Source organism: Hermetia illucens, chromosome 2, assembly GCF_905115235.1.
Source record: "Hermetia illucens chromosome 2, iHerIll2.2.curated.20191125, whole genome shotgun sequence".
Taxonomy (NCBI): Eukaryota; Metazoa; Arthropoda; class Insecta; order Diptera; family Stratiomyidae; genus Hermetia; species Hermetia illucens.
Genome location: NC_051850.1, coordinates 118,744,076 through 118,764,192, shown reverse-complemented (window position 1 = coordinate 118,764,192; position 20,117 = coordinate 118,744,076). Strand labels below are relative to the sequence as shown.

At 41.9% G+C, this 20,117-nt stretch overlaps 1 protein-coding gene across 2 annotated transcripts in view; it reads left to right on the top strand.

Annotated features, from left to right (window-relative positions):
• Positions 1-20,117, top strand: part of LOC119649547 (zwei Ig domain protein zig-8-like) — a 494,474-nt gene that overhangs the window by 411,292 nt on the left and 63,065 nt on the right. For both annotated transcript variants that reach the window (XM_038051739.1, XM_038051740.1), the window contains exon 2: positions 4,357-4,556. In XM_038051739.1, coding sequence (XP_037907667.1) covers positions 4,357-4,556 — 200 coding nt within the window. The remainder of the gene's footprint in view (positions 1-4,356; positions 4,557-20,117) is intronic.

Genomic DNA, 20,117 nt, shown 5'->3' with positions numbered 1-20,117 from the left:
CTCCTTTCTCTGAATGTCTTGTGTGGCAAGATAAGAAGCTGATGTTCTTTCCGCATTTGCTGCTTAACTCTCTATATGTGTCTTGCTGCTTAGTTTCTTATCAATCTAGTTAACATCAGCATTTTCACCTCACCCTTAAGTATCCTAGAACTGCCTCTTTGGCGAGGATCTCATCATCATCGTCATCAGCGGCGCAACAACCGGTATCCGATCTAGGCCTGCCTTAATAAGGAACTCCAGATATCCCGGTTTTGCGCCGAGGTCCACCAATTCGATATCCCTAAAAGCTGTCCGGCGTCCTGGCCTACGCCATCACTCTATCTCAGGCAGAGTTTGCCTCGTCTTCTTTTTCTACCATCGATATTGCCCTTATAGACTTTCCGGGCTGGATCATCCTCATCCATACGGATTAAGTGACCCGCCCACCGTAACCTATTGAGCCGGATTTTATCCACAACCGGACGGTCATGGTATCGCTCATAGATTTCGTCGTTATGTAAGCTACGGAATCGTCCATCCTCATGTAGGGGGCCAAAAATTCTTCGGAGGATTCTTCTCTCGAACGCGGCCAAGAGTTCGCAATTTATCTTGCTAAGAAGATCATTGTCTTGTACAGTAAGAGCTTTGACCCTATGGTGAGACGTTTCGAGCGGAACAGTTTCTGTAAGCTGAAATAGGCTCTGTTGGCTGACAACAACCGGGCGCGGATTTCCTCATCGTAGCTGTTATCGGTTGTGATTTTCGACCCTAAATAGGAGAAATTATCAACGGTCTATTCTCCTATCTTTATTCTGTTTGACCAGTGCGGTTTGTGTTTTTGGCTGGTTCGTTTTCGGTGCTGACGTTGCCACCATATATTTTGTCTTGCCTTCATTGATGTCCAGCCCAAGATCTCGCGCCGCCTGCTCGATCTGGATGAAGGCAGTTTGTATGCCACGGGTGGTTCTTCCTATCGTCAGCATAGGCCAGTAGTTGGGTGGACTTGAAGAGGATCGCACCTATTGCATTTACCTCAGCATCACGGATCACTTTCTCAAGGGCCAGGTTAAAGAGGATGCATATCATGCGTCCCTTTACCTTATACCGTTGTTGATGCCGAATGGTCTTGAGAGTGATCCTGTTGCTTTTATCTGGCCTCGCACATTGGTCAGGGTCAGCCTTGTCAGTCTTATTAATTTCTTCGGGATACTGAATTCTCTCATGGCCGTGTACAGTTTTACCCTCGCTAAGCTATATCATAGGCGGCTTTAAAGTCGATGAATAGATGGTGCAACTATTGTCCATATTCCAACAGATTTTCCATCGCTTGCCGCACAGAGAAAATCTGATCTGTTGCTGATTTGCCTGAAGTGAAGCCTCTCTGGTATGGGCCAATTATGTTCTGGGCGTATGGGGCTATCCGGCCTAGTAAGATAGCGGAGAATATCTTATAGCTGGTACTCAGCAACGTGATACCTCTATAATTGCTGCACTGTGTGATATCTCTGTTTTTTTTATATGAGACAGATAATGCCTCGTTGTCAATCGTCAGGCATTGATTCGCTGTCCCATACCTTGAGCACAAGTTGATGAACCACTTGGTGTAACTGGTCGCCTCCATATTTAATCAATTCGGCTGTAATTTCATCGGCCGCAGGCGACTTATGATTTTTTAGCCGATGAATTTCACGGACTGTTTCTCCTAAACTTGGTGGTGACAGTATTTGTCCGTCGTCTTCGGTTGGCGGGACCTCCAACTCGCCGATGTTCTGGTTGTTCAGTAGCTCATCAAAGTACTCAACCCATCGCGCCAATAAGTCCATTCTGTCGGAAATCAGATTTCCCTCTTTGTCTCGGAAGAATGAGCATCGAGGTATACAAAGCTTCATCCTGCTGACTTGTTGTTAAAACTTTCGCATCTGGTACGGTTGCTCCCTGTACTTTTCGAGTTCACAGACGCGTTGTTTCTCCCAGGCTTCCTTTTGCTCTGTGTGAAGTGGCTTCTCCACTCGACGGAGCTCGTGATAAGTCTCTGTGTGTACCGTGTATTGGGACATGGTATCGGCTAGCAGCTCATCAACTTCATCTCTGTACAGGGAGCGCACGTTCCATAAGAAAATATGCAAATCGTTATTCGGTTGTCGTTGCCGGGTTCGTCGTAGTGTAATCCGTCCAGTCCGAGGCTCTTGTTGTGGCTTCGTAACAAGTTGTTTGCCGTATAGGGTTGTCAGCCCTACCCAGCCCCCAACCTGGAGGACCAATTGGTACAATTTGTCCTGTTTTTTGGCGCGGGAGACTCGCCTTCCTTTTTCTCCGTCTATAGCTTTTCGTTAAGAAAGAGCTCCCAGCGGTCAGCACGTGGAGGTGTGGATAGGGGTTGGTAGTAGAGCAGATGACCACTGCAGGGTTTTCCTACATTTTCAAAATCATTTTTATTTAATACAGATGTTGAACAGTAATAATATAGATCGAGCAAAATGAATGAAAATCTTATAATCTAACAAGAAAAAATGAAATAAACATTATGGCCACTGTGGGCACTCAAAGTTTTATACTAATCAATAACAAACTATAATTAATATATCAAAATACATTAGAATGAAAAATAATATTAAGTTATCGGGAAATGGTTAAAAAACCCGATAAAGTTAGCTTTGTCTTACCACTGCAGGATGAATTTTATAAGGATGCGCGTCTAATGTAGCTGAAACTTCAATTATTTTCCTGTTCTTATGGAATGAAATATTGAATGACCTCTATTGCCTTTGTCTTTACAATTTTTTAGCATACACACATTGGCAGTTGATTTTCACTTTTGGAATCCGAACTACTTCTCAATTACAAATTAGCCGTTGGAATAGTTTACCGGTGCCATTTAATGGGCATATAGAGCTAAAGGATCGCCCAGAGGCTTATTTGGCTTAGGGGTTCACAGTAACTTCCGTTGCTTTCATTATGGGGGGGGGGGGGGCGAAATAACTAGGAAATCGCTGAAAAAAAGAATGATGAAGTTTCGACGACCACGTATTTCAGCTTCAGTTGGGATGCCGCCTAAGCCTGGGGTTTTAATTTCTGAAATCTTCATCCCGACCCCAAGGACTTCTTCCGTGATTACGTCAAAAATGTTGTGCGAATTTGCCTGGTAGTTAAAAAGGTTTGAAAGTTGTGGGAAAAGAGTGGTACTAATATTTCGCACAAAATTAGGTTCGATTAATAAACGTAAGCGTAAGTAAGCGTTTACCTTTGGTCGATGATATAACCGCTTTAAGAATGCAGGTCTTGAAATGCTTGGCAATTGTTGAAGCTTAGCTGTATAAAATTCATTCATGGTTAGCTTAAATCACTGCCTATGATATCATCAATGTCGCTGTTTTGGAGTTCTGGTGCTCTTCAGCGGTATGGAGGGTGGGGCAGCAACCCTGTCGGACTGATTTAACACCAAGTGGAAGAGCACAATCTCCACGTGTTGGGACCGCTTTATTCACATTGACCTGTTGGTTGCAATGCAGTAGGCGAATTCTCTAGAGCATTGGGTGATCAAAACCGACAAGTACTCACCTCAAATGGCTTCGGTCACGGTACCATGGGAACCGGGATGGCCCTGTGAGATCAAATGTCTCAGGGGAATTTCCAGGGTATGTGCTCTCAGCCTGGTTGACTGGTTGGTTAGTGGTTGGCCGCAGAGTTGTTTCGACCATACCAGTACGCTTTTGACGCTCGTTTCCTTTCGCAGCTCTCAGTTGAATCGCCTTAGTAGTAACTTTCCCCAGTGAATTACGCTTGTATTCCACATACGTTTTAGAAAACAGTTTTTCATACCTACTTTCTCATTGATCACGATGCTGACATACTTTATTCTCTGTATTCTTCTTTTGGAGTCTGGGATTTAATCTTGCTGGGTAGTTGGTTAGACCATATTAACATCTTGTGTTTGTCTATTAGAACCCTATCAGCTTTGAATTTCAACACCATCTTAAACTAACGAATGTGATTTTGTGTAGTTTTCAGGAGAGCGAAAGAACTGATGAATTTTAATTTTTAATAAGAATGCAGGATATTTTTCCTAATTTACAATTAATTATACCCCACATGGGGTTCAATTCTAGTCCTGTGTTGCTTTTTTTTTAATATTAATTATTTATTAACAATGACATTGTTTCTGTTGTACATAATCATGTAATCATATTATTTTACATTCGTTAGTTTGACATGGCGTCGACGATATACAAGTTGTAAATTTGGACATAATTACATAATATGTAGTAATTTTTCATCCAAATAGGGTCTTCGGCTCATTTTTACATAGTACTTCCCTGAAATTTCTTACTTGCTTCTACTCTACTGTCATCTATAATTAATTTAACTTATTTTTTCCAGGTTTAACAGTCTGTCATCAAAAGCAGTCTGCGTCAACCCAGAATAAAATTCAGGAAAAATCAACATTCGAACCAAATTCCTATCATGGGCACAAATGGGCTGAACCATATTTTGACGTGACAATGCCACGTAATATAACATCGTTAGTGGGAAAATCTGCTTATCTAGGATGTCGCGTTAAAAATCTAGGGAATAAAACGGTAAGTTGAAATTTGATCTCATAATTATGGCATTTATGAAATTTATATCGATGCCAATTTCGGAATTATCGTAAATTATTCTGAATTATTTAGAGGAAGTTTCGCAATAACCATAAACCAAAGGGACGCAATAATCGTCTCCACCTAGATATCGTTCAATGATAGGCCATCGTTAAATTTAATGGAAGTTGCAAAATTTGAGGTAGGGTAATTTTATCATTCTATTACCATTTAATCCTAGGCAAAATTCGATTGAATCGAATTTATGACCCCAATTTGAATTTTATCTGTTTATAAATTCAATATCGATTTGATGGAGCGGAATATTCACGGTCCAGATACTATTTCACATGTGAGCCCGGAAACCTTAATTGTACTAGTAAAATCAAAATAGTAGTCCGATTCGGACAAATAAAGTTTATAGCTATATTATATTTACCTTTGGCCCGTTTGTTACGGTCCCATACTAGCAGGCTTCAAAGGATTCTCTCTAATCGTCGGGTTCAGAGTTTGGGAGTTCCTCAATTGATAACAGCCAGTCCATTTCTGAAGTGCAACTATTTACCTTAGTCTGTGTTTTCCAGACAAAACTTCTAGCGGAAAGTGTTCAATTTGATTTTCGACATTTGCACAATATAGTATTCAGGGAATTAAATAATTTTTAGCATTTGTGAATTTCAAAACTTTGCAAAAAAGAGTTTTGCCAGAAATACTGTTTATAGTTATGCACAAAACTGATTGAATATTCTTAGGAAGGTTTGAATTTTGATCCAGTTGTCAATCAGTTGATTTACTGCTCTACCCATTTTACTTCAGTTTTTGTATCAGGTGTTTAATGAGAAGTTAAACCTGAATTTGATACAAACATGTGTTATTATAATACCTACCAATCTACGGTAAAATGGTGGAGTTATTATTTTGTGGCGGCGTTGATTACCTACAAACGCTTACCTGCAACAAAAAGTTGAGTGTTTATTCCGAAGAAATAATTGCTTATGCGTTCAGCTATTTCGCAAATTAATAAATGATTCGCAATTACTTCAATTGATCCGCTTGGGAATAATTTGCAGTTACATCAGCAAGGGCACGTTTGTATATAGCCAGTGATGCACGTTTGTATATAGCCGGTTGCAAAAACAATTAAAATAAAGGTAGATGAATAGTCCTAGTTGTGTCTAGATAGCTCAATGATTAGAACACTAGGCTGTACGGAAGGTCGCGGTTCAAATCAATTTTTATCGTGTCTTGACGTTGAATACCTGAGTCAAAAAAAAGGCAATAATCACGGGCGAGCGCAATGGTGATGAAATTGCTTTCTGCAAGGTACGGTATTTCTCGAGTGCATTGTTACACTCTTGAATGAAGTGCTCCAACACACTTCAAAGTCATGATCTAATTGGATTGTTATGCCAACAATTATTATCATTATTATATTATTAAATAGGTTTTATAGTTTCGAGGAAATTGTTTTATGTTAAAAAATTAAATTAAATTATTATTAAAAAGCATATTAAATTAAAATGATAATTTATGATGTAAATGTATATCTGAATTCAGAAATTATTCAATATTTTTTTGCAATGAAATTATGAAATTAAATTAAAAGTACGTATACCTCCTTCTTAAATTCAATTTTTATGAATGGAAGAGGCGGAACTGATGCAAGTGTCGTTAATAATTAGCACTTGCAATGCAAGTAGTGCCTTTTGTAGTTCTCAAAACAAATTCATTTAAATTAATTACATTCAAAAGCAACAATCGTAAACAAAAAGTGTCGCCAAATTTCAAATGGCGGGAATCCGTCCTCACAACGAACGTCGAGCCGACCTGAAATTTTCATTGTACGTGTACCTTTGCGAAATGCGAAACTCTGACCTTCTATAATTTTATTAATAGAAGTGTGACTTCCTTAATGACAATGCCATTTTGTACTTCTAGGATGAACTTTCGGGTAAATTTATAAAATATAGTAAAATGCTATTATTGATTTTATTTGACCAGATATCGGAATGGGATGTATTTTGGGATCCAAAGATGCACCATTGAGCATTTTGTCATTTTGGTTTGAACTGCTGTAACATTACTTTTTTCGAGAAAGCTTACATTTTTATTTCTGGGGTCTTTGCCTGTAAGAATCGATCAATACGGGGCCATTAAAAAGGTAGGCTTGATGACGCCAAAAACCAAAGCATCTTTCTGTAATTCTGTATAGTGACTTATCCAAGCGCTTTGAAATACCCATGGAAACAGCGTATTCCACATATTTTCAGCTGAGTCTGGCTTCCAATACTCTTCTTTGGTTACTAAGGGTATTGTATGTGTGCATGTGATGTCAGTTAGAGGCAAGTTCTCTGAGCGCTTAGATCCTAGTGGGTTATTGTACTCGATGCCAGTATCTAACGGAATATCCCAGACTCGATTATGTATCGCTTGATTTCTCTTAGTGGATGTGATGCTACCCAGTGGAGTACGAGCACGTCAGTACCAAAAATCTGACGTCTGATGCAGCGATAAGCGGCGCATTCATGGATCCCGCCTGCTCATTTGAATATAATAATAATAATAATAAGCCGATCCCAAGCCCGGTTGTGAAAGGAGGAGGGATAGATAGCTTCAGTCTGAATGGCTGTACGCCATCGCAGCGTCTCAGGGGGTAGGTGAGGAAAGTGCAGGAACTTTGCAGTCTTGCAGATTACTCACTAAGGAAGCTATCTCAACACCTGGCAGCTAGGGATAAAATGCACCACCAACAATGAGAAGAAGGAGAAATTTGAGGTCCGGTACGGATAACCGGCGGGAGTCGTCTGACTTGGTGACTGGGTCGAGCTCTCGTAATGGACAGCACGGCGTCGAAACCGCTAGTCGTGGGGCGGTTCGACGTCTAGGCGCCACGACGACCAGGAGCACAGCTCCGCCTGCTGCAGCTGTTTCGCCACAATCTGTGGCGACCACTTTAGCAGGTTCGCGTAGGAAGCGGATGAAATGGACTGAAGAAATGAACCTCTTCATCATCCGCTCCTACTACGAAATAACGGCGGGGGCGGGTACAACATCTTACCGCCCCTTATTGCACCAGAGATTCGTCGAGCGTTTTCCGCAATTCGCGCACGTGACTGTGCAGCGAGTCGCAGATCAGTACCGCTTTATTACTCGCAGCGACACAATCCCGGCCACCATCAGGGAGCGTGTTCGACTTGAAGTCATCGGGGAAACTGGTGACCGAGAGTCGATGAGGGCAGAGGCGGCGGCATCAACAACACCACGCCGCACTGCAGGCAACAGGTTCAGTACTCGCCGAAGCACTCTTCTCCACCGTCCAGCTGAGGTTTCCGCTGAGGTTCGGGACGAATTCCAAAGAGCGTGTATAGAATTCTCGGATATGGATCCTTTGCATAGACCAGGTATTCCCAGGCTCTATGCATCTCCAGCAACTCCGGGAATTCTATCTCAAATCAATGATGAGATTGCATCTCGACTGTGTGCTGATATGTCGCTGCTGCAACTACAATCACTTGTGTATTGTGGTGCAGTTGCGGCTATCAGATTGCATGGTCAGAAGATTCGCTTTCGCGTTATTGGTTTGAGTGACAAAAGAGATCCAACATGGAAAATTCGTCTGGAACGTCGACGGGACTCACTAAGGCAGGACATTGCTAGACTGATTCAGATCAGCACTGGCAGTGCCAGCCGACGGGTGAGAAATAAAGTGCAGAGGGTTTACCGGAACTATGCCATCCCCTCTGAGACACCCGTTGTTGAAATTCTGGACACACTAAAACAGAAACTTTCTGTCATATGCAGTCGGTTACGACGGTATGGCGAAAGTTATTCCAGACGTGTCCAGAATGCAACATACGCGAGGAACCAGCGGAGCTTTTTCAGATCTCTCAACGAATTCCAACAGAGCGCCCAGACAATACAGTTCTCGGTGACGGAAGCGAAAGAGTATTGGGGTGGACTTTGGGGGTTACCTGGCCAGCATGCTGAGCATGCTGAGTGGATCACCGCCGAAGGCACCTGCCATGCCAATACACCTGGCATGAATTTCGCGGATGTTACCGAAGAGGAAGTTCGACGAGCCATAAACAGCTCGAAGAACTGGAGGGGCCCAGGTCTGGATCGGGTGCAGAATTTCTGGTATAAGAAATTTACCAGCGTACACAGTCGGTTGGCACGCAGTATAAATGAGGTCATGAGTCGGCCGGAGGAATTTCCACCTTTCCTCACTGCGGGGATTACCTACCTTATCCCTAAGAAGGACACGGTGCAGGACCCCGCAGACACAAGACCGATCACTTGCTTACCAACCCTCTACAAATTCATCACGTCCATTATTAGTGGAAGGATCAATGCGCACCTCGAGACCAACAACATTCTGTCCGAGGAGCAGAAGGGCTGCCGAGTTGGGTCAAGGGGTTGCAAAGAGCAACTCATTATCGACTCGGTAGTTGTAGGACAAGCAACTAGAGGCCAAAGAAACCTCTTCAGTTGCTATATCGATTATGCCAAGGCTTTTGATAGCGTTCCGCACACCTGGCTAATCGACATCCTACATCTGTATCGCATTGATCCGAAACTAATAAAGTTTTTGGCGACAGTCATGGAAGGGTGGCATGACACCTTATCAGTGCGTACATCTGAGGGTGCTAATACCTCAGAGCCCATCCGTATACGGCGGGGCATCTTCCAGGAGGATTCATTGAGTCCCCTTTGGTTTTGTATGGCGCTGAACCCCCTTTGATGGCTACTGAATGATGCTAGAGGGCATGGTTTTGCAATAAAGTATGGCCTACGTGCTAAGTGCGAACTGACACACTCGATGTACTTAGATGACATCAAGCTGTATGCTGGTACTGACAACCATCTTAGAAGTCTGTTGCGAATAATAGACATGTTCAGCCGTGATATTCGGATGGACTTTGGATTAGACAAAGGTCGAATCCAAGCCATCCGCAAAGGTCATCACGAGCCACATGCCGGACATAGCATTGGTGACCTCCACATCGAAGTTATGACCGAGACAGACTTCTACAAGTACCTAGGAATTCTGCAGGGAACCCATGCTCGAGTTGGTGATCTGAAGGAATCTCTGCTGTCCGAATTCCTGCGACGTGTAAAGCTGGTGCTGAAATCGCATCTCTCGGGGAAGAATAAAATAAGCGCGTTGAATGTATTCGCTATCCCTTTACTGGCTTATGCATTCGGAATATTGCCGTGGACGAAGACCGACCTGGAAAACGTCCAGCGGCGGATACGGACAACTATGTCCAAATTCCGAATGCATCACCCAAAGTCTGCCGTAGAGCGGTTGAACCTGCCTCGTGACATCGGAGGTAGAGGCGTGGTTGACGTGGCGGCACAACATCATCGCCAAGTCGTCTCGCTGCGCGCTTATTTTTACAGTAAAGAGCAGACGAGCCCCTTGCATGCGGCTGTCTGTAAGGATCTTGAAGGATCGATCTTTCAATCCTCTGAGTGGGGTGAAGTCGGATCAGGAGCGGATCGAGGAATGGAAATCGAAGGCAATGCACGGTAAACACGTGAATTGTCTTTGGCAGCCATTTGTCGATTTGCATTTGTCGAACAGATGGCTGTGTGCTGGGGAGCTCTTTGCTGAGACTGAGGGGTTTATGTGTGCCATTCAGGATGGCGTGGTCGCCACCCGAGCTTATAAAAAGCTCATCATGAAAGAACTTGTGGAGAACGACCAGTGCAGAATGTGTGGTTCGGCGTTAGAGACGTTGGACCATCCCATTTCTGGCTGCACTGTTATGGCACCGGTGCAATACATCACCAGGCATAATGCTGTATGTAAGGTTATCCATCAAAACCTTGCATATAAGCATGGGCTGATCACGGGAACATGTCCGATTTACCGATATGAGCCGCAAGCAATACTTGGTAGTTCTGCTTACAGCATGTATTGGGACCGGCAAGTTCTGACTGATCGCCATACCGCACACAACAAGCCTGACGTACTGCTAGTTGACAAGACGGGTCGCTCCGCGTATATTATTGATGTTGTTATCCCCCATAATAGCAACATTGAACGGAAATACGTGGAAAAGAAGGTGAACTATGAGCCATTGGTTCGGGAAATCAAAGAAATTTGGCGTCTCGAGCGGGTGGTTGTAGTTCCCATAATATTGTCAGCTACAGGTATTGTACCTAAATCCCTGACCGCTTCCCTTGATGTCCTGGGACTTTCGCACAGTCTGGTTCAAACCATGCAGAAGTACACCATTCTGCATACGTGCTCGATGTTGCGGGGAGTACCCGACGGATTCTCCCACTGACCTACCACCGGCCACCAGCGCCCCTTTAGTTTTTAAGTAGGTAGGATCGTCCGAGCCTAAATGCTTGGCACTTTGTGCTAGTATTAGGTAAAATCCGGCATCTGCCGAGATTGTGATAACTCGGAAATATTATTTAATAAAACGCCATACCGCACACAACAAGCCTGACGTACTGCTAGTTGACAAGACGGGTCGCTCCGCGTATATTATTGATGTTGCTACCCCCCATAATAGCAACATTGAACGGAAATACGTGGAGAAGAAGGTGAACTATGAGCCATTGGCTCGGGAAATCAAAGAAATTTGGCGTCTCGAGCGGGTGGTTGTAGTTCCCATAATATTGTCAGCTACAGGTATTGTACCTAAATCCCAGACGGCTTCCCTTGATGTCCTGGGACTTTCGCAGTCTGGTTCAAACCATGCAGAAGTACACAATTCTGCATACGTGCTCGATGTTGCGGGGAGTACTCGACGGATTCTCCCACTGACCTACCACCGGCCACCACCACCAGTGCCCCTTTTAGTTTTTAAGTAGGTAGGGTCGTCCGAACCTAAATGCTTGGCACTTAGTGCTAGTATTAGGTAAAATCCGGCATCTGCCGAGATTGTGATAACTCGGAGAAATAATAATAATCATTAACGTAACAATTCAATTGGATCAGCGCTTTGAAGTGTGTTAGAGAACGTCGTTCAAGACCGTACTCTTCCTGCTTTTCGTCAGGATTAACTTTGCAATATATTAACAGGAAAAGTTTAGTCTGTCCAGCAAAATTAAGGTCTGTGCTGCTTGCTATCGGGAGAAGTTTGTTTCTAGATTTTGAAGACAGCATTAGTCAATGCTACTCACACTCCAATGTTAAGGCATACGAGATTTTATTTCTTTCTACACCACAATTACCACGTACCTAGAGCAGGTCGGCCGTACTGAATTTAGAGGTATTGATGGAACGGTTTCTGAAGGATCTTCGACGAACGATTTTCGACGTGATTAAAGGACTACTCAACGTCCTCAGCAGCTGGGCTAGCGTTACAGATCGCGATGCGTCAGTCGTTCAGCCGCTCACCAATCACCCAATTTATCGTCCTTAGAATTCCATATACCTCAGGTTGAAAAACAGTTGCATATTGTCTCATTGTCCATGTCTTGTTTTTCAGGTTTTGTATGAAACAAAATCTTATTAGAATCTACTTGATGTCTGTCTGTCTGTCACTCGATTTATTTGGCTAGACCAATTGTCATGAAAATTAGCGGGGGGTGTTGCTCCCTTTACATGTAGCAACTGGCGCCATTTGGTGTTAAATTTGAGGGCTACATGTGAATGGAGTATCAAATAAAAGGGCTCAATTAGTACTTTCCGAAACTGGTCTTGTATTTGATAACGGGTGGAAGGTAGGAGAGTAAGGGATCAAAATATGACCCTAAAAAAGTGTAACAGGTCTCGTTCTAAGAACTTATCCAACCGCAAAATCTGAAAAAAATCACAGTGGTGTGTTCAAAAGAAATCCAGACCTCAAAATACATGCCGTTCCGAGATTTGTACAAATAAAGTTAATAATAGTATATGAGCATATTTTAGAAATTTAGACGGAAACCCCCCTTAAGTTCATGCTAGAACTACAAAATTTACTTGGATAAAGGGTGACATAAGGCATAAGCAAACTTTGGGAAGTTTGAAGGAAATCCAATTATTATTAACAACGTTATATAAGGTGAAACCTTTACATTTTGTGTGAATTTCGTGAATTCTAAAGCGTGCATGGCTTCATCATAATATATCAATTCGTCAATACCACAACAAGGTGCCGCGGCCGGCGTATGATCAAATTTCCTTTACACTATTCCGCCAGAGATTGGGTCCTCTGCAATTTGCTCTATCATGTGCCTTCTTCGCTTTTAAAATGGAGATGATGGTTTAAGTTTCCTAAAATGATGGAATTTCAATTTATCGAGGAAAAAGTGGAGCACCGTTAACGTTTGTTGACTTGTCCTTCCTGGCGTTCATGAACTTTACTTCCAGTGCCCGGAGTCCATGTCCGGGTTCTATTTACCCAACATGCGATGATGTCCTCTACCTTCCTTCAGGGTCAGGTAACAAACATCTGACATGTTCTGTCCTGTGCAGCTCAGTGTTCACAATAGTGAATTCGGACGGACCGCCGGAACTCAAAACCATTTTAAGGCAGCCTCATCAGTGCACTCCTAATGGTGGAGTCCATCACGAGAACCTTGATTGTTAAACCTTGGTTTCGTTTGTGGCTCCAGCATTTTTTTCCATATGCATTCTCCGAGAATGGTAAATTGTTCCTCTGACTTTTGCCATCCCTGCAGGGAGCTAACACGCAGCGGTCAGAAATGGGGCTGGAACTACATGGTGTTAGTTCAAAAACAAATTTACATCTACCTGGGAGTTCTTTCGTATGGAACTTGAGCGGTTGAAATTCCCCACTCATAATCCGAATCCCATATTCGAATCAAAGCGTTTGAACCATTTTGTATCTTTCTCTCACCGCATTTTGACTGGTCTGATTTGTTGAATGTTGTCTGTCAGTCGAAATCTAACTCAGTTAATTGCAATCTCTATGTTGGGGCACTCTGCCGCCAATAGGGCGCCGTTACGATTCCTAAGGTTCTGGTTTCTTCGTCTTATGTGCAAGCACTGCATTTTTAGACATTTCAAGGCGATAACATCAACCTTACAAAGCATCTTCTGGAGCAGATTGGGGATACCATCGAAACTCACTTTGATTTGATTTGCTTTTGCTGCTAGTTTTACCCAAGATTCGGAATACATTGAGTGGCTACAACCCCTTTCAAAGCCGGTGAACTAATGAGTGGCTGAACTCACCCTGAACTATCTCAAATGCGGGGCGGTTACCTAAATAAACAAGTCGGGAAACCGGAAGCTTGAGGCTTCAGGTATAAAAGGTTTTATGTTTCCCTATGTGAGGAGCATAACGTAGTTCTCCATTGGCTTATAGCATTGACATGACATATGGCAGATTACCACCATTGCCAGAACTCAGCGATTTAAATATCTGAAGGGGCAGATTACTGCCATTGAAAGAACTGAGCGATTTAAATATCTCAAGTCAATGCTACCAGCCAATGGAGAACTGCGTAATGAAATGTTTCAAGCATTAACGCCACCTGGATGAATTGACATTCCGCAACTGGTGTTCTTTGCGATCGACGTATCAGCGCACGTCCCAAATCTAAAATTTACTGCAATGTCGTCCGTCTGTCGCTCTCTATAGTTTGAGTGTTGACTATAAAGGACAATGAACAGCGTCTTGCGGTAATGGGGACGAAAATGTTGCATTGCACTGGTGGCGTGACACGTTTTGATCACGTCTGAAATGACAATATCCGCGATCGATATGGGTTTGCACCGATCGTGGAAGAACTGCGTTTTCGATGATGTGGTCACGTAATTCACGCTAACGAGAATTCAACAACCAGTATCGGTCAGAACATCGAAGTCAATGCAATGTAAGCAACGAAAAAGCCGGCCAAAACAATGGTCGCATGATACACTGGATGGGGATTTGAAGGTCTCGCGATTACATTCTGATCAGACATTTGATAAAATAAAATGATGAAACCGATCACGACGAGCTGACCCCGCTTGTGAACTGAAGGCTGAAGAAAAAGAAGAAGATGTGAGGAGCGATGAGCCTGACAGTTCCATGTCACATAGTTAAAAATTCTATTGGCATCTATTTTTTAGAAAATAATTTAAATAAATCATTTGATGGAAAGCCCTGTATTGAAATAGTCAACCTCACACGCTTCACACTCCGAGTTTAATATTATTAGCAAATGCCAACAATTTAACCAACATCAAATATAAACAAGTCCGGAAACCGGAAGCTAGACGCTTCAGGTATGAAAGGTTTTGTGTATTTCTTTTATAAAGAGATTTGGGTGTGCATTTGTCCCATTAGCATGTAGCACGTAAAATATGCATATATTATGTGAAAATAGCCACTTTGAAGTGATATTGATATTCATAGTCTTGAATTTGCAGAGGAGCGCAGATTTGACCTAGTATAACTTTGTTAGTAATAGTGCGATTTTCACCAAATTTGGCAGGATCATGATCTATACTGTAGCCTACATTGCTGCAAAATTTTGTGATTCTAAGGTGAACTTAAGGGGGGTTTTCCTGTCAATTACTAAAATTTATAGTAATATACTATAATTAACTTTATTTGAGCAGGTATCGATATGGAGGGTATTTCGGAGCCTAGGCACCATATAGTGACAGCCCTCTGATTTTTTCCAGATTTTTCGGTTGAGTAGTTCCTGAGAATGGGTTCCTTAAAAAAATGACCACTTTCAACCCCCCGCACTAATACCGGCTTCGAAAAGTACTAACCGAGACCTTTAATTTGATACCCCACATGACTATATTTGATGAAGAAAAAATTTACACTCCCCTTTTGCATGTATGGGGACCCCCCTTAAATTCGTCGCAAGAGGATGTAACTCACTATATGCGTGAGCGTTCACAGTTCCCACCATTTTACCAAATTTGGTGTCAATCGCTGTAACCGTCTCCGAGAAAAATGCGTGTGACGGACAGACAGACAGACAGACAGACAGACGGACAGACAGACAGACAGTAAACCGATTTTAATAAGGTTTTGTTTTACAAACAAAACCTTAAAAAGAGCTAGGGAGAATTATATTCTTCTTGAATGGAATTTTAATATTTCACTCGAATTTCAATTATTCTCGTTAATTATGACGTCAGCATCTTATTTGTATGGCTTAGGATGCTGTTAATTAGCACGAAATTGATAAGTTTGAACTGCTATAACTTTCCCAATAATAGTTGGATTTTCATGAAACTTGGCATGTGTCCTCTATGTCGGTGCAAAATTTAGTACACTTAGGAGTAACTTAAGGGGAGTTTTTTAGTCAATTTCTAAAAGTTGATAATATACTATTAGTAAATTTTTTGAGCAGATACCGGAATAGGACATCTCTCGAAGACTAGATTTCACATAAATGTTTTACACAAAATCTTAAAAAGTGCTGCAGATAAGTAGATTCTTCATAAATGCGGCTTTAATATTTCACGCGAATGTCAATTATTCCGGGCAATTATGACGTCAGCATCTGACTTGCATGGCTTTGGAAGCGGTAAATTCGCGCGAAATTGCTAAGTTTGAACTGCTATAACTTCGGCGTTGATTGCCAGATTTCTACGAAATTTTGCATGTATATACGAAATATTGTCCTCTATGCTGATACGGAAGTCCTAAGATGAATTTAAGGGGGGTTTTCAGTAAATTTCTAAAAAGTAGTAATATACTATTAGTAAGTTTATTTGAGCAGATATCGGAATGGGACATATTTTGAGGCCTAGATTTCATCTAGGCGCACCACTCCGATTTTTTCCGGATTTTTAGGTTGGGTAGTTTCCGAAAATGAGTCCTGTCTCACTTCAAGTGCGTACATTTTGACTCATTACTCACGCACTTTGCACAATTTATGCCAAAACTAATATCAGTTTTGGAAAGTACAAATCGAGACCTTTGATTTGATAACCTAGACAACTATATCCGGTGAAAATAATTTTTGAATCCCTCCTTTGCATGTATGGGGAGCCCCCCTTTAAACTCCACCTAAATTTATGCCACTCACTGTATGCGTGGGATTTCATAGTTCCCATCTATGCACCAAATTTCGTTCGGATCGGTTTAGCCGTTTTGGAGAAAAATCTTCTTTGAAATGAGCATTATCTTTATTTTGAGTCTGAAAAGAAAGTGGCAGTAATCTGCTGTAGATGCTGTACGGAGCTGTCCCGTGCGCTCATTTAACCCATGAGAACTGTTTAAGTCATCCATTTGTCCTGCTTTCATATAGTCTGACAATAAAATCCTTGAATGGAAGCTTTGCTGGCATTGATGGAGTTTATACAGCTGAGAGTTTTAAACTATTCACGATCAAATCTGTTCTTACTGTTCCTTTACTCGTCAAAGGCAGAGTTTTTATTCTTGCTGATTTTGAACGCATGAAGAAAAGGATCTAACTGCTGAATTGCCTAATTTGGAGTTTCTTTCGTTAGTTAACCTTCTCAAAAATTTACGCTCCGTGATCTCAAATCAGCGCGGCACGTGATACTTTGTTAGACGAAGGTAATCTGATCCTTTCGAAACGAAAAATGGCACTGCTATATAATAAATAAAATACACAGCTATTTTTTAACATGTTCATGTTTTTCTTTCTGAACTACTTTAGTTCTCACAACAGCAGCAAGAACAATAGATACTATTATCGCTATTCACAAAACTTGGTGCCGGAAAGCATAAAAAAAGTTATGACTAGTATATTCGCCCAACATTTGTTTATCTAGATGACATCTAGAATATTTACGTTTATTGAACTATTTTTCGATTTCTTTTGTTACTTGAGGACATTACTTCAACCTAAGTGCGCCCACATTGCTCAGGGTGTAACCCCTGACTACCATTAAAGTTTCACCTTCAAATCACAGAACTATATTGCTTTCACCTGAGTAAATTTCTGATATAGTCTATGATGCCTTATAATCACAACTACAACTGTTTGGGGACTCTATCCTCTTAGACCCATCTACATATGCATGCGAACCCCATTTTATGTAATTTTGTCATATTTTATGAGATATCTCTGGTACTACCTTGGCTCCACCACTCTTTACCAGGGAAGTTATGCTGTGCTACCCAGAAAGATAGAAATTCTACGCACTGAACCGGGCCGAGAGTACATATGCAAACTGGGTGGAAGAAACCTTTTCAATTATGAACTGACATCGGGGGGCTTAGTACACATACAGACAGTCGGTTTAACATCCCAACATTTGTGAACGTTCTGAGGCTTTTATTATATCTTCTGCCTGGTATCATCACATTTGCTTAAAGGTTATACTCAAATAAGTAGATGTAATCAGAATTCATATCATGACAAAATTATTAAAGCATCCCCGTCTGATGACGGGACTTCTGGCTTAGGGAAAAGAGCGGGAGCTCTTTTTATCTATATTGCGAGGGTGTTTAATTTTGAACTTGTTTTTGGGGCAGAAACTATCTTCATGGATTTATCTTTTGAGAATATCTCTAATTACATAGACAATAGCCTTTTGAGATTTATTTTGGGCCTACATTTATGCATAAAAGAAGGTTTAGTAGGGTCAGTAACGACGGCCATTTGGCATGAAAATGATTTGGCCCAAGAAATATTGTTTATATTTTGAAGGGATGCTTACAAATGTAAGTTATTTGCAGTCTGCGAAACAGCATGTATAGATAAAATAAAATGATGCATACTTCTAACGTTTAGTTTGAATAATGACTTGGGAAAAGTGAAGCTCGACAATTTATTCTTTTTCTTTGGTTTTTTGAGAGATGATAGGGCTTTCTCTAAGCAAAGAATTGAAGCAATCTAGCAACTTGATGCAGATTTGTATTCTTGTATTAACAATGATGTTAAACGTGGAAGAACTTGAAACGCTTTCGTCGCTGAATCAAACGCTTGGAGGGAGCTATCTGTTTGTAATAAAGGAATTTCAATGTACTTTTGAAATTTTGATCTAATTTTTCTTGCGTAAAAAATAGGTTTCCCTATACTATTTGTGAAGTTAAGCATATCCTGTTTCCTATGAGGTATGTACATGTGATAGGGTACAATTGTAGCAAATGGAAGTAGATAACTGTATTAGATTCCATCGTTAATAGTACACAAAACTGGCACGAAGGATATGTTTTGGTAAAGGAAAATAGGAATAGCAGCAGCTATTTTCTAAAGGAAGAGTTTAAGAAACTGTATTGTAAATCCTCCTCAAACCCAGTTTTGCATAGTATCTTCCTGCCTTTTAGGAGATTTTGAACCTATAGGATGAAGTTACGCCTCAGCAAGTGTTAGGTTTTTAGAGTAAGATAGTGTATTCACAGAAGACCCTCCAGCCGCTGAAATTTTAATAAAAGTGAGGTGGGCGATGGGGGGGGGTCGAGGATGTGGATATGATAGGAAGCTTGCAGAAGACGTTTTGGGGCTAGAAAGGGTGCTAATGGTGGGTAGGTTTTCTAAATTGCATTACCTGGTTGGTCAGTGAGCTGGCATTTGGCGAGGGAGTTGAGGGCATGACGGGCGAAGATGGTGTCGATGCGGAAATTTTGAGAGGATTCGCAGGATTCGTTTTTGAAGGTGTTCGAAAAGTGACGAAGGACTTTGCGCACTTGACGTCAGAGTTGTTTCATTTGGAATGGGGAAACGTATTTCATGATAGGACATAGAGCTCTGAAGGGACCGGTTGCACCGTCCAGTGTCTTCGTTCTATGGGGTACGTGTATTAGACGAGAGTGATAGGTGATAGGTGATTAGATAGGTGAGTCCTTTGATGGTTGGGATGGGAGTGTTGTGGATTTTGAGTGAGGGGTTGCGCTCCACATTTTCGGCGTCAAGTGGGTATTTCCGTGAAAGAGCTCGGCTTCACATTTCTGAGGATTTATGGGTAGTTTCTGTCCGGATAGTTAAGTGGTTAGAGCACAAGGCTGTCGTACGGAAGGTCGCGGTTCAAATCCCACTGTGGGTAGTGGAATTTGTATCGTGATTTGACGTCGGATACCAGTCGACTCAGCTGTGAATGAGTATCTGAGTTAAATCAGGGTAATAATCTCGGCGAGGGTAATGCTGACCACAATGCCTCCTACAGGTACTGTAATCCTGTAGTGTACCGTTACGGTCTTAAATGAAGTGCCCTAACACACTTCAAGGCCCTGATCTAATATGGATTGTTGTGCCAACGATTATTATATTATTATCATCATGAATAGGTTCTATTTGGAAAAATATTTGCAAAGCTAGTCTAAATAACAATTCAGGCGAGTTTTTCCTTCTAGGAGGTTTTTGTATGGGTTATGGAGGATGAGGGGCGCCTCGTATTGAAGGACTTGGATGGGATTTGGATGTGGTGCTTGGTGTCCTCTTGGGTGGCAGAAAGAGCTGATCCTTATTGGATGCCAGCAGGACATGAGTAACGTGCCGAAAAATGTGGTTGAATGGAGACTTGATTGAAAAGTGTGGATGTAAGTCGAAAGACTTCCTTAGATCGAGAAGACTGGCGATTGTTGCGATTTTCCTCAAAAGAACGTGCGATTTCAGAATGAGAAGCAAGGCGAGCGATTTTCCATTAGGAGCAAGTGGGCGTTATTGGAGCAGTGGTTGATGATTGAGTATAGGATGACTGATATTTAACGGTTTGTTGAAAACGAAACC